Source organism: Molothrus ater, chromosome 25 (genome assembly GCF_012460135.2).
Source record: "Molothrus ater isolate BHLD 08-10-18 breed brown headed cowbird chromosome 25, BPBGC_Mater_1.1, whole genome shotgun sequence".
Lineage (NCBI taxonomy): Eukaryota > Metazoa > Chordata > Aves > Passeriformes > Icteridae > Molothrus > Molothrus ater.
The window spans coordinates 4,015,091-4,029,137 of NC_050502.2; the positions used below are offsets into that span (position 1 = coordinate 4,015,091).

At 52.1% G+C, this 14,047-nt stretch overlaps 1 protein-coding gene across 10 annotated transcripts in view; it reads right to left on the reverse strand.

Moving 5' to 3' along the window:
* Window positions 1–1,945: 1,945 nt before the first annotated feature.
* The window catches only part of NFASC (neurofascin), an 83,258-nt gene continuing 71,156 nt past the window's right edge, over window positions 1,946–14,047 (reverse strand). For all 10 annotated transcript variants that reach the window (XM_054517306.1, XM_054517305.1, XM_036398228.2 and 7 more), the window contains one exon: window positions 1,946–8,116. In XM_054517306.1, the coding sequence (XP_054373281.1) occupies window positions 7,885–8,116 (232 nt within the window). In that variant the 3' untranslated portion in view covers window positions 1,946–7,884. The remainder of the gene's footprint in view (window positions 8,117–14,047) is intronic.

Here is a 14,047-nt window from a genome sequence, read left to right on the forward strand (position 1 = left end):
GTGTTGGGTGAAGGGTGCCCGTGCTGAGGGGGGCTTCAGATTGTGGGAACAGAGGGTTTGGGATGCGCCAGGGACCCTCCGGCCCTTCCCGGCTCCTGTTAATGATGTCGGGAGATCAGCGGGCGCCGGGGCTGGCCGCAGGTTAATGGGCTGCAATTAGAGAAAAGTAATTAAGGCATTAGTGTCTCTATTGATTGGCAGAGCTCCCGCGGGCCGGGCGGTGCGCGGGCAGGAGGGGGCCTGAGGGTCGCGTGTGTCGCTTCCCCTCGCCCAGTTTGTCCCAGTTTGTCCCAGTTTGTCCCAGTTTGTCCCAGTTTGTCGTCCCGGCTGCCAGTTTGGGGGTGAGAAAGGAGGGATGGATGGATGGATGGATGGATGGATGGATGGATGGATGGAGGGAAATCCAGGGGAGGAGATGAGCCCTGTCCCAGAGGAGGGAGGGGGACCTGCCCTTTGTCCCCTCCCCTCTGTGCCTCCGCCAGGGTCACTCTGCAGGTGACAAGGACAGCGCTGCCCCCTCGGGTGCCAACGCCCCGGGACAGCAGCGACGGCGAGGCCGCTCTGAGGAATCCCTTGGATATTCCCAGCTCCAACAGGGAAAACTCAGCCGTGGGAATGGGGAACAGGCTGGAGCTGCCTCCCGGAGGAGGAGGAGGAGGAGGGAAGCCGGCATCGGCCTGGTCCTGCCCCTCCAGAGGCTGGGGACGATGTGGTGTCACCGCCGGGCCATCAAAGTGGCACCGAGCGCGTCTGGCCCGGATCGATCCCAAGGCTCAGCACGGTCCCGCCGCCGCTCCGGGAGGGATAAAATCGCGACGGGAATGCTGGAAGGAGCCCGTGGAGAGCCCCAGACCTTGGGCTTGGTGCTTCCAGCGGCTGCGGGAATGGGGAACTGGGGGATTAGAGGAATTCCCGATGGAATTTCTGCACCAGGAGCCAATCGCAACTCCACAATTTTCCACAATTCCATCCTTCCCTGGGGCACGGACAGAGCGTGGCTGGTGCCTCCATCGCGCTGGGAATGTCTCCATAGGGCAAAAAGTGCTTTTCCCCCCTCTCTGCTGTTCCTGGAAATGCTGGGAAAGGGCGGGAGCAGCCCCCGCTGCAGCAGGAAGCACTCAGCCCTTCATCCTCTTAGCCGGGCCCGCCGCAATTACATCTCAATTAACCAAATTACTGCGCCGCTCCCGCTCCTTTCAGCCCCTTCTCCGCCCCGGGGAGCCTCTGCCAGGAGCGCTCCGGAGCCCCGGGCAGGACGGGCTGGGAGCGAGGGATGGATCCCGGAGGGATGGACCCCGGCGGGAGCCGCGCTTGGCTGCCGGGAATGGGGGGCTGGGGTCAATCCCACATTTTCTGAGCCGTGGGAGCTTCTCCCCCTCTGCTTCCCGAGGGTTTGGGGGCTGGAAATGGGGCTGGAGAGGATCCAGGGCTGTCCCTGAGCGTTCTCCTTTCCTGGCCAGGGAGGGAATTTTGGGAATGCTGAGGACCGGCACAATCCAGGCTCTTGTTCTGGAGAGGATCCAGAGCTGATCCAGCACCCTAAGTATCCTCCATTCGTGGTCAGGTTGGGAATTTTGGGAATGTTGAGGGCTGGCACAATCCAGGCTCTGGTTCTGGAGAGATCCAGAGGTTCGCCTGATTATCCATCTTTCCTGGCCAGGGAGGGAATTTTGGGAATGCTGAGGACCGGCACAATCCAAACTCTGGTTCTGGATGGGATCCAGAGCTGATCCAGCTGATCCAGTCTCCTCCTTTCCTGTTTAGACTGGGAATTTTGGGAATGCTGAGGACCAGCATAATACAGGCTCTGGTTCTGGATTGGATCCAGAGCTTCACCTGAGCATCCACCTTTCCTGGCCAGGGAGGGAATTTTGGGAATGCCAAGGACCAGGCTTTTCTGCTTTTCCCTCTTGGAATTCCACAGGAACGACTCTTGGGCTCAGCATGAGTTTTGAACCAGGTTTTATTATATGTTTAGTGTTTTCTCTATACAAAAAAATCCAGTCTTTTCTTTTTTTTTATAGTGATTCAAAAAAAAAAAAAAAAAAAAGAAGATATCTGAGTAGTTTGGCCTTCTCTCATCTCTCATGCAGTTGGTTTAGAAGTCCTTAAATTAAACCATTTTTTTTTCCCCTTCTAGTTCATAAATCTCGCTGGAAACTGAATTTTTACAGCCTCAGCTTTACATTTCTCACTGGAACAGGTGGGGTTAACGCAAAGGTGGTGGTTTCCTCTTCTTCTTCTTCGTTTTTATTTTTTTTTTGCTTTAAAAAAAAGGCAAATGAATACACAGGATACTTGAGACCAGCCGGGAGGTTGGACAGAGAGGACGGACGGATCACGAGATATTTACAAATTAAATTAAAACAAAACAGTCCCGGTACTTTCTGTTGGATGTGAGAGGGAGGAACAGACATTTAAAATGATATTTTGGAGGGAGGACTCTGGTCTGGGGGTCTGACATGGGATTTTAGGGTTGACACGGGATTTTGGGGATCTGACGTGGGATTTCGGAGTTGACATGGAGTTTTGGGGGTCCGACATGGAATTTTGGGTTGTTGACAAAATTTTGGAGGGTGGACACGGAATTTTGGGGGTCTGCCATGGAATTTTGAGGGTTGACATGGGATTTTGGGTGGTTGACATGGAATTTTGGGGGCTGACACAGGATTTTTTGGAGTCGACATGGAATTTCAAGGGATTGACACGTACGATTGGGGGTCTGACAGAATTTTGGGGGATTAACGCAGAATTTTGGGGACTTGACATAAAATTTGTGTGCCTGACAGAATTTTGGAGGTTTGACGCGGAATTTAAGGGTTCGACACGGAGTTCTGGGGGTCTCACATAGCGTTTCGGGGCTCAACACAGATTTCAGGTTCTGACATGGAATCTGGGGGCTGACACAGAATTTTGGGGGTCTGGCACGGGGTTTAGACAGCGCTGAACAACCAAACCCCGATGTGAGGACACGGAGACACAGGCGAGGGGCGCTACTGATGCCGTGGGTGGCGCTGTGAGGACCAGAAAAGCATCGTTATTCTCGTTAATAAAACAGCTTTTAGTGCAAGAAATAGGAGGTGTCTCTTTTTTTTGTCTTTTTTTTGGTCCTTTTTTTTGTGGTTTTTTTTTTTCCTTGATAAGGTTTTGTGTTTTTTTTTTTTTTTTATTGCTTAACTGAAACCTTGGTTGCTGCAGGAAAGCCTGGGCCGAGGAGGTGACGTCGCAGGTGGCACTCGCGGCTCTGCTGGGACCTGTGCGATGAGGAGAGGATTTGGGATGTGCCAGGGTGGGCGGTGGTGTTGGGATGTGCCAGGAAAAGGTGGCGGCATGGCCAGAGCCAGCGCTGTGGTGGCCCCGGGTGACGCTGCCCAGCTCGGCCCTTCTCCCTCCTGGGTTGCTGGTGACACTTGGGTTTGGGATCTGCCACCTCCAGGAAGGCAATGCTGGCAGCAGGGACAACATGTCCTGTTGGGTGGGGCTTCTCCAAGCAGGATTTCGGGGTCTGGATGAAAATTCCAGCTTTTCCCGCTGGTTTTTTCTTGTGCCTCCGGTTGTGGTGTCACCTCAGGGAGAATGGGAGCAGCCTCCGGATCAGGGAAGCACAGCGATGTCCTCGTATCCCGAATTCCTGTTGCTCCTGTCAGCTGTCCCAGGGCTGGGTGCCAGGGAGGTCCCTGGAACTGAGATGGAGCCTGGATTCGTCTCCAGGACATGGATGTGGAGTTGGCTCGGAATGTTGAAGGAACAGGACAAACCCACACATTTGGCATTGAGCTCGGCTCCTGAGACTGCTGGAATTTGGGGTTTGGTGCTGGAACTGGGGGTCTGGCTCTGGAATTTGGGGTCTGATGCTGGAGTTTTGGGTGTGGCTCTTCCCTTTTTATTTCTGAATGAGAAGTTAAACCCTTGATGAGGAAAGGGTTCTTTCTTCTGGAGAGCTGGAAGTGTTCCCTGCCCCAGAGAGGCTGTGCAGATCCCGGGGAGGGATCGTTGTCCCTGTGGTGGGAATGGGAGCATCCCTGCGAGCCCTGGGGGTCACCACAGGAATCAGGACAGGAGGTGGCCGGGACGTCCCCTCTGGAGAGGGCATGGAGCAGCAGAACCCCTCCCAGGGAATGGGATCGGGATCAGGGTGGGGAAGATCCCTCAGCACCACAAATCCTTGTGTGGATTACCCATCCATGGATCCATCCATCATCCATCCATCCATGGATCCATCCATGGATCCATCCATCATCCATCCATCCATCCATCCATCCATCATCCATCCATCCATCCATCCATCCATCCATCCATCATCCATAGATCCATCCATGGATCCATCCATCCATCCATGGATCCATCCATCCATGGATCCATCCATCCATCCATAGATCCATCCATGGATCCATCCATCCATCATCCATCCATCCATCCATCCATCCATCCATCCATCCATCCATCCATCCATCCATCATCCATCCATCCATCCATCATCCATCCATCCATCCATGGATCCATGGATCCATCCATCCACCCATCCATCCATCATCTATCTACGGATCCATCCCTCCATCCATCTCCTGCTCCAAGGATGCTCCCAGGACACGCTGTGGGTTCATCCCAGCCCTGTGTGGGTTTTTGGGAGCTGTGGGGGTCACCCTGGGAGTGCTGTGGAAGGTTTGGGGTCAGGGCTTTTCTCCCTGTGCAAACCTTGAACTTTACTCAAAGGAGTAAAAGATGAGAAGCTCAGGATGAGTTTTTAGCCTGAATTTTCTTTGGACTCCAAAACTCCAGGGGGGAGATTTTGAAGAAACGTCAGAATTTTTGCTAAACCTTAGAAACGCTGAGTAACTTTTACACCGAGCTGAGACAGGGCTGTGAGTAATTTACGCTGAGTTGTTTGTCCACCTCTGCATCTCCTCCCTCTTCTCAATACTCAAAGTAACCTGGGGAATTTTATGGGGAAATTTGGGATAAGGTTGGGCAGAGTCCAGCTCCTTCCCATTCCTTTTTTCCAAAGGGATTCTGAGAGATTTCCTCAGGGATGGGGTGGTTCAGGAATCAGGGTTTTCATGGGAATGGCACATCACGGGTACCCAACACGGACCTGCTTCCAGCAATCCTGGCCTGATTCCTGAATGTTTAGAGGAGTTTTGTGGTCCCTGTCAGCAGCAAGGACTGGGAGTGCTGGGAAGATCCCAGATCCAGAGGCTGGATTTGTTTCCCATTCCCAGCGGTGCTTGGGCAGGGAGTTGCACAAACTCAACTGGGAGTGGTTTGGGAATGGGATTGTCCCCGTCCCAGGGGCGGTGTCACCTTTGGGAATGGGATTGTCCCCATCCCAGGGGTGCTGTCACCTTTGGGAATGGGATTGTCCCCATCCCAGGGGCGGTGTCACCTTTGGGAATGGGATTGTCCCCGTCCCAGGGGCGGTGTCACCTTTGGCCTGGGGGGTGTTTGCCTAAAAGCTGGAAGGGATTCTGGGATTCTGGGAGTCGCTGTCCTGAACGGGACGGGCGGCAGGACTGGGACTGGGGCGTGGCTGTGTCCACACTGAGGGTCACAACGGGGCTGTCCCTGCCAGGGGACACGGCTGGAGGGTCCTGGCAGGGCGTGACAGATGAGGGACATCCCTGGGACAGCTCCCCCAGCTCTATGAGGGGGCTCTGCCTCTTGACCCTGACCTAAACCCCAAAATTCCTTTGCCGTTGGTTTCATGGAACAATTCGGGTGGGAAGGGACCTTTTAAGGTCATGAAATCCAACCCCACGAGCTCCATCTTCACCCCACCTTGACCTATCAGAGAAGACGACCAAGATAAATGATAATTATTATTTAAAGGAAGGCATTTGCATTGGATTAATTTGCATCCATCTCTCCTGTCGGCCCGCTCCGGGCTCTTCCTGGGATCCATCGGGATGTGGCAAAGTCCCTCTCCACAATCTGTAGCAGTGGGAGTATCCCTGTCACTGACATGTCTCCAGAGCAGAAAGAATAACTGCACAAATCCCGTTGCATCCTATCCAAAAAAAACCCTCCATCCTCCTCAAAAAAAAAAAACAAAAAAACAAAAAAACAAAAAAAAAAAACACTAAAACAAAAACCAAAAGGAAAATCCATCCAAAAATCCATCTTTTCCGAAGGAAACCCAGCCTCTCTCTCTCTCTCTCTTTTGCAAAGGTACCTTTGGTTTCAAAAGTGCAGGAAGTGGGAGGATTCACGGGACGCAGTCCGTCAGGAATCCCTGCCTTCTACCCTGATCCATGCTGGGGGAGCTGGGAACGCTCCCAGGCATCCCATTCCTACTGCTCAGGTGGATCCGAGGCCGTCGGGGGCGCGGAAGCGGAGTGGGAAGAGCATCCTTGGAGTGACTCCCCGGCAAGTCCCAAGCTGTGTAAGGCATGTGAGGGAGCACTCAGGGGGGGTCGCTGAAATCCTGGGAGTCTCCAGGCGGGATGGGGGGGTCCCACGGTGGCTTGGCTGAGTGCTGGAGGGGGGAAAGGCCACTGTCAGAAAGGAGGAGAAAGTGGGAAAAACAGCGTCCGTCCGGCTCATCCCGGTGCCCGTGGAGGTGCGGGTTCCAGTCCAGTGCTCCTTCCTTGTGGTGTGGCCCTGAATCCTTTAAGGAATCCCCCACCTGATCCCAGGGGTTTTTTCCGTCCTCGCTTGGATTATTTTTTCGTTCATCATTCTGGTCTCCTTGTCCCGTTCTGATCCCGCTCCTGCTCCAGGCCCTCTTTGCTACATTGGATTTATGGAGTTGCCTTGGAAAGAAAGCAGGCGTGGGGTGGGGGGCGGCTCCCCCCAAAATCCCTACAAAGCAAATTTAAACCCAAAAAGGCTTTTCTGCAGTGCTGTCATGCCGGGCGTGGCAGGGGAGAGGCTCTTCCCTGTCCTTCCACAAATCCCAAAAGCTCCTCCACAACCTCCTCTTCTCCTCCCGGGGTGCTCCGGAGCTCAGTGGGAACGGGGGATGAGCTCCCCGTGGGTTTTCCCAGCCTCAGCAAGGACAAATCCCGGAGCTGAGGGAGGTGGTGGGGACCTGCTCTTCCCTGCATAGGTTTTTTCAGGAAGGAGGGTTTTTTGGGAGAGGTTATGGGCAAGGTGCTGCCGTGAGGATGGACGGCTCAATAATCTGGTGTTTTCACCCCAAAATCCACCCCTTTCCTCCTTCCATGCCTTTGCTCTGCCCAGGCCCCTCTCACCCCTCTTCCCTCACCAAAATTCTTTTATTTCTTTCCCCCTTCCCCTCTGATCCAGAACCTTCCTGGAAAAATTAAACCCAAAAAGTTGGAGCTCCCTCCTAAAAGAACAAAAAAAAGCCTCGGGGAGCCGAGCCCAACACGGGGCCCTTCCGGACTGAGGGAGCCCCAAAGTGGGGAGCAACCCCAAAACTGGGAAACAACCCCAAAATGAGGAGCAGCCCCAAACTGAGGAGCAATCCCAAACTGGGAAGCAACTCCAAAACTGAGGAGCAGCCCCAAAATGGGGGAGCAGCCCCAAAATGGGGGAGCAGCCCCAAACTGGGGAGCAGCTCAAGCATCTCCTCCCCTCCAGCTGCTCCAGCTCAGCCCCGATTCCCGCTCCAGCTCCCGCCCCGCGCGTCCTTTGCCATTGGCTCGTTTGCTAAGGATAAATGGCATTGGCGGCCGCCTGGGCTGCCTCGTTGGTTGGAATATTTTTCTTTTTTTTTTTTTTTCCCTTTGTGGTTTTTTTTTTTTGTATTTTTTTGCTATTTTTAATTTTTTTCTCTATTTTTTTTTTTTTTCTGTTTTGTTTGTTTTTTCAGTCCTCGCTCGATTCCCGCTCCTGTCGGAGGCAGCGGCGGCGGCGGCTGCCGGCGGAACCCCCGCCCGCTCCGAACCCCTCGGGCTTTGGGTGTTTTTCCCGGCGTTTTTGCTATGCCAAGGAATAAATGGCATTGACGGGGGACGTGGCCTCGGAGCTCTCGTTGCCCTCGGTCTCCTCTTTGTCCTTCTTGACCGTGTACTGGCCGATGAAGGAGCCGTCCTCATTGAACTGGCCCTCGCCCCCTTCTCCGTAGTCCACCAAGCTGTCGTCGCTCTCCTGCTGCTTTATCGTCCCGTCCAGCGAGGTCTGGCTGTTGGGAAGAGGTTTGTTGTCTTCATCGCTGGCAGCAGAAGACAGACAGACACGGCAAGGGTTGAGAAACGGGGCCGAGAACCTTCCCCCGAGGGATGGAGATCCTAAATCAATCCGCAGCGGGAACGCGGCTCGGCAGAGCCCTAAATAGCCCAGGGGACTCATCGGGGTGTCGGGGGCTGTGGGAGGTGAAGGTGGTTGGGATCTCTGAACATCCAATTTTGTGATTTTTTTTTCAGCTCAGAAATCGAATTTCTTAACATCACTTTCCACACCTCAGATTTCTTAAACCTTGATTTCCTCATCTCGATTCCTTTCCCTCAATTCCTTAATCATAATTTCTAAATCTCAGTTTATTAACCTCAATTTATTAACCTCAGTTTATTAACCTCAATTTCTTAACCTTGATTTCTTACTCAGTTTTTTTACTCTCAAATTCTTGCTCTCGGTTTCTTTCCCTCAATTTCTTAACTTTAATTTCTCACTCTCGATTTTTTACTCTCAGTTTCTAAATCTCAAGTTTTTAACCTCAATCCATTGATCTCAGCTTCTCGCTCTCGGTTTCTAAATCTCAATTTCTAAATCTCAGGTTTTCAACCTTGATTTCTTGCCCTAGATTTCTTAACCTCAGTACTCCACCCAAAACTTGGATCAATGGGGCTGGATGAACATCAGGAATGTTTTTCCCTTGGATTCTTTCTCTCTCAGAGTTTTAGCCCCCCTTGGTAACCTGGTTGAGTGGTTTGTTCCCAGATTTCCTTGAGAAAACACAGTTTTTCCTTGGAAAAAAACCACATTTTTTTTTTCTTGGAAAACATTGTTTTACCTTGAAAAAAAATGCAGTTTTTCCTTGAAAAAACAGTTCCCCTTGAAAAATCGCATTTTTTCTTGAAAACAGCGCTTTTCCTTGAAAAAATGCAGTTTTTCCTTGAAAAAATGCAGTTTTTTTTTCTTGGAAACCACAGTTTTTCCTTGGAAAAAACTACGTGCAATGGGGAGCATTGTGAGGGGACATTTTTAGGATGCCAAGTTTTGTGCAGCTTCCAAAACTCCTGTGAACTTCCCTTTCCCAGTTTATTTCTGGGCGTTTTTCCTTGCTCAGTCTGGGTTTTTCTCCTTTTCACTAAAAGCCAAGTCACTTAAAAATAAAGAGTTTGACCCAAAAGAGAAAAATACCACTTTAAAGAATTCCTTTTAACCAAATTCTAACCAGGGAAAAGCTGTTTTCCCTTGGAGGGCCGGGATTTGTATCCCATAAATTGAGATATTTTGGGAAGGATGAGAGTGGATTGCTCTAAATTGATATAAAAATTAATTTTTATATCAACAGTTCCTTCGTTCATGCAAATTCTATCATGTTCCTGAAGATATCCCTGAAATATTTGTCCTCCCACCTCCATTCCTGTCTTTTTCCAGTTGTTTTTGTTTAGCTTGGGATCTGCCAGGCTCGCTCCACTCCATTCCTTTATTTTCCTTAAAATTGGTGAAAATTTAGGGATTTTTTTTTTTTTTTTGCACTTTGCTTGGGCTCTTGAGCAGGGCAAGGCATTAATTCTCCCTCATTCCATGGGATTAATTCTCCCTCATTCCATGGGATTCATCAGCTCCCTGAAGTGGGAGAGGAATTCGGGATCCCACCGCGCCTTTCATCCTCCTTGGATCAGCGCTTTGGGAATTCCACAATAACAAAACCCCAAGTATTTGACACTTCCTATTAACTTGGCATCACAACAACAACAAAAAAAAATTAATTTGTTAGCTCTGGAAGCAGATTTTTTTGAGGGAAAAGGAGGAATAATTGAGTGAGGAAGCAGGACTGGTTAGAAAGCCCCAAAAACGTGGAGTAGAGAGCGGCAAAACGCAGATCCTCAATTCCCAACGCCCCTTCCCAAACTTTGCGGGGGCAGCTCAAGCCAAATCCGGAGCTGGATGATCCCTAACTGAGGGGCTGCAGCACCGAATTCCCACTGGGAATGCATTCCCAGAGAATTCCTGTTGGTTTTACCTCTCTCCAGGACCGTTTATCCCGTTAGTGCGTTAGGAGGGAGCAGCGGTTTTCCGTCAGCTCCTGATGGGATCTAACCCGGTTAAAATGGATTTCTGGGAGTGCAGCTGAACCAGGTGTTGGTGCCCAGATGGGAACCACGTGGGAAACACTCTCCTGAGTCCCATAAATCATCGGGAGGAAGGGGAGGCTGGAGCCGGAGGGAGGATTTTCAGGACTAAGAGTGGGCAGTTGGACAGGATCCAGCGGTTCTGGCTCATGTCCCTTGTCCCCATCCCCTGGGACGCACTTTTTCTTGGAAAACAATAGTTTTTCCTTGAAAAAACACAGTTTTCCCTTGAAAATCTACGGTTTTTTTTCCTTGAAAAATCTCACGTGCATTCCCCAGTTCAATCCTGCTCCACCAGGAGGGATCAGCAGCTGGAGCTGGGGGGCCTGGCTGGATTTGGGGGTACACTCAGCCCATGGAGCAACTCCAAGCAGGATCTGAGTCTCCAGAAGCCCCGAGGGCAGCGGGAATTAGAGGGATTTTGTTTAATGTGTTAGGCAGGGATGTGGGAAGGGGGACAGGGGAGTTTCGGCCGTGAAGAAATCAACAGGAGGAAGGAAGGAAGGAAAATAAAATTCCCAAAAAAGCAGAATGTGCCGGACTTCTGGCAGCACGAGGTCCTACCTTTCAAGAGACCTTCACGGTCCATGTGGATAGACCAGGTGAAAAGGAGGAGAAGGAATGGGAATAAAACAGAGAGAAGCAGAAAGAGCCTGATCAGAGAGAGAAATGAGGAGGTTCTGCATTCACAGGGGCAGTGCTACGACCCAAAAAATAAAAAAAAAAACAGGAATTGTCGCCTCGTTATACCAAATGGAGCCAGGAGAGCCGTTCCAGGCGGGATCAGCCTCCTTGGAAGCCGTCCCAGCATGGAAAGGGCCATCCAAGAAGGGCTGGGTGGTGTCCAGGGGACAGTGGAGGCTCTGGGGAGCCGCGTGCAGCAGGACAAGGGTGGCTGGGTTCACCCCAGGGTCCTGCTGGGATTCCTTGGAATGGCCCTGTGGATAAACCTGCAACTTCCCAGAGCTTTTCCAGAGCCTTCCTCCCTCACGAGGCTCCCGGGACAGTTCTGTGCCTGCTGAGATGTCCCCTCCTCAAGTGGCACTGCCTGCACTGTGTCACACGTGCCCTTTTCCTGGACATCCTGACTGGGAATCTGGACCCTAAATCCCCTTTCCTGGCATCCAGGAGTTTCCAGCCGCCTCCCCAGGGGCAGCACGGAACATTTGGTATAATGAGGCACCGGTGCTGGCATGGAACATTGTCCATGGATAATGGTCCTGGCCTGGGAAGGAGCTTCCCTGCTTGGGAACACCATTATCCCGGGATTGGAGCAGAGATGTGACGGGATTTTGGGATGAGGAGCACGGAGAGGGGCATGCACGGGGCGCTGGGCACGTGAGGGTGACGAGGGCACAGCAGCCATGCCATGGGGAGGAGGGGGCGGGAGCCGGGATGGGCTCAATTCCTGCCCTTCCCTGAAATCCTAAATGCTGCCCCTCCCGGAGCCCGGCCCCGCAATCAGCCCCGAGCTCCATCAGCCAGCAGCTCCAGGCTTCACCTTCCCTTCTGCCTCCCAGAGGGAAACCTCCTGGAATTCTCCCAGCAATCCTGGTGTTCCTCAGGAGGAGGGGACAAAGCTGGTGGGGGTTTGGGTTGTAGGATTTATTTTTTATCATTCTTATTAGATTCGGTTTTCCCCCCCTTTATTTAGTCCATAATGCTCCATGGACTTCATCCCAGAGTTTTATTGTCCTTTTATTGTCCTTCCACTGGCTCCTGCCTTTCCCTTGGAAATTTTGGGAATGGGGTTGTCCATAAAAGCCAGAGCTCCAGCTGAGCAGAAGGATAAAGGATTCACCCCAATCCTTCCCCTTGCCCGGAAGGACACGGCCCTTGGATGGTGCCAGGGGATTTCTGCCAGCCATTCCAAGAGTTTGTGTTCCCTTTGGAGTGGGAAGGTGCCTGGCCATGGATTTGCCTCAGGAATGGTGGCTGATCTCCCTCTGTGGGCTCTGGAGAAGCAGAGCTGGGAAATCCGGGAGTGCTGCCAGAAGCTCGGCCTGTGGGAATCCCTGTGGGAATCCCTGTGGGAATCCCTGTGGGAATGGGGGGTTCAGGCTTCCCACAAACCACCCCACAAACCTGGGAAGCACAAAGCTCCCTTTCCTGCCTGGAATCACCATTTGGGGCCAGGCTCTGTCCTGGTTATGGCTCATTCCCATGCCAGGAGTGCTCCATAAAATCCTGCCTTGGGAAGGGATGGGTCTGACCCCAAAACCTGCAGCAGGACCAGGCTGAGCTCCTTCCTCCTCTGCTGTTTTCCCTGTCCCAGCCTGGAATCCGAAGGGAGCATCCCAAAAATTCACAGGAGGAGTTTTTGGCCACCCCTGGAAGCACTGAGTGGCAGGGAGGGGAGGAAGGTGTTGGCCCTGGGTGTTGTTTAGGACATTGTGGAATGTCAGCCTTTCCCTACAACATCCTGCTTGCATTCCATGTTTTTTTGGACTCTGGGGAGCTTCATGAAATCCTCTGGAATAAAAAAATCCCTCTGAAACGGAGTTTCTGTGCCTCTGATGAAATTAATGCGATCCCTGGTTCTGTTCCATTTCTGTTCCTGATTCATTTATTTCCCCTAAATCCTCTGGCAGAATCCGTTCTTACTCATCCCTTCCTGAATCCCAAACCCATTCTTCCCATGCTGGGAATAACATGGGATTAAAATCAACCCCTGGTTGAAAGGAGGAGGAAAAATTCCCACCAGGTTTTGGCTCCAGCTCAGGTGGGAAAAGGAATTTTAATTCTTTAAAGAATTGGAATTAAAATGTCCCAAATCCCCTCAGCTGCTGGGGGAGCCCTGACAGCAGAACCTGCTCCCAGGATTGCAGAGAGCTGGGAATGCTTGGGAAGCTCCTGTCCCTTCCTGACACATCCCAGGAGTTTTCCTGGAGGGAAAAAGGCTCTGCTGCTCTTTAGGGGTGACATTTGCGTGCAAAGAGCGGGATGGAGCCGGGGCAGTCGGGGAGGTTCTGTCTGAATCCCTGCTGGAGCCCTCAGGGGCTTTTGAGGGATTTTATGGGGCTGGAGCACAGGCAGACCCCAAATCATTCCCCTTTCCTGCTTCCAGGGCTGATCCTTACAGAGATTGGGGCTTTTCTCCTATGGATATTCCTTTATGGGAAGGACAGTGGCTGAGCTGTGGGGTGGGACTGCAGAAATACCCTCAGGCTGCTACAAAATTTGGGGGTTTGGGGTGGTTTGGGGGGGTTTTGCTTGCCAGGAGTTCTATCAAGGTTGTTCTGCTCCTGGTGGGAGCTGATCCCAGAATCCCAGTTCTGCTCAGCCTGACCCCAATGGAATTTTGGGCATTTCTCCCATGGATCCTCCTTAGGGTGCTCCAGAAATACCCTCAGGCTGCTACAAAGTTTGGGATTTTGGGGTGATTTTTGGGATTTTTTTGTGTCAGAAGTTCCATTAATGTTGCTCTGCTCCTGATGGGGGCTTGTCCTGGGGAGCTGATCCCAGAATCCCAGCTCTGCCCAGCCTGATCCCAACAGAACTTTGGACATTTCTCCTTTAGGATACTCCAGAAATACCCTCAGGCCAGGCTGTTACGGACTCCGGGTTTTTGGGGTGATTTTTGGGGATTTTATGTGTCAGAAGTTCCGTTAAGGTTGGTTTACTCCTGCTGGGAGCTGTCCAAGGTCCCCGATCCCAGAATCCCAGGAAGAGGAGGTGGAACCCCACAGCCTGGCGGCGCCTGGAGTCGTTTCCTTCGGGAATTACAGCGGGAAGGCGGCAGGAGGAGGAAAGGGGGTGGGGGGGGGGGGACACAGGGATCGTTCCGGGGGGGATCTGTGGCACCACAGGGTGGGGGAGGGGGCTGTGATGGCGGGGGAGGGGCT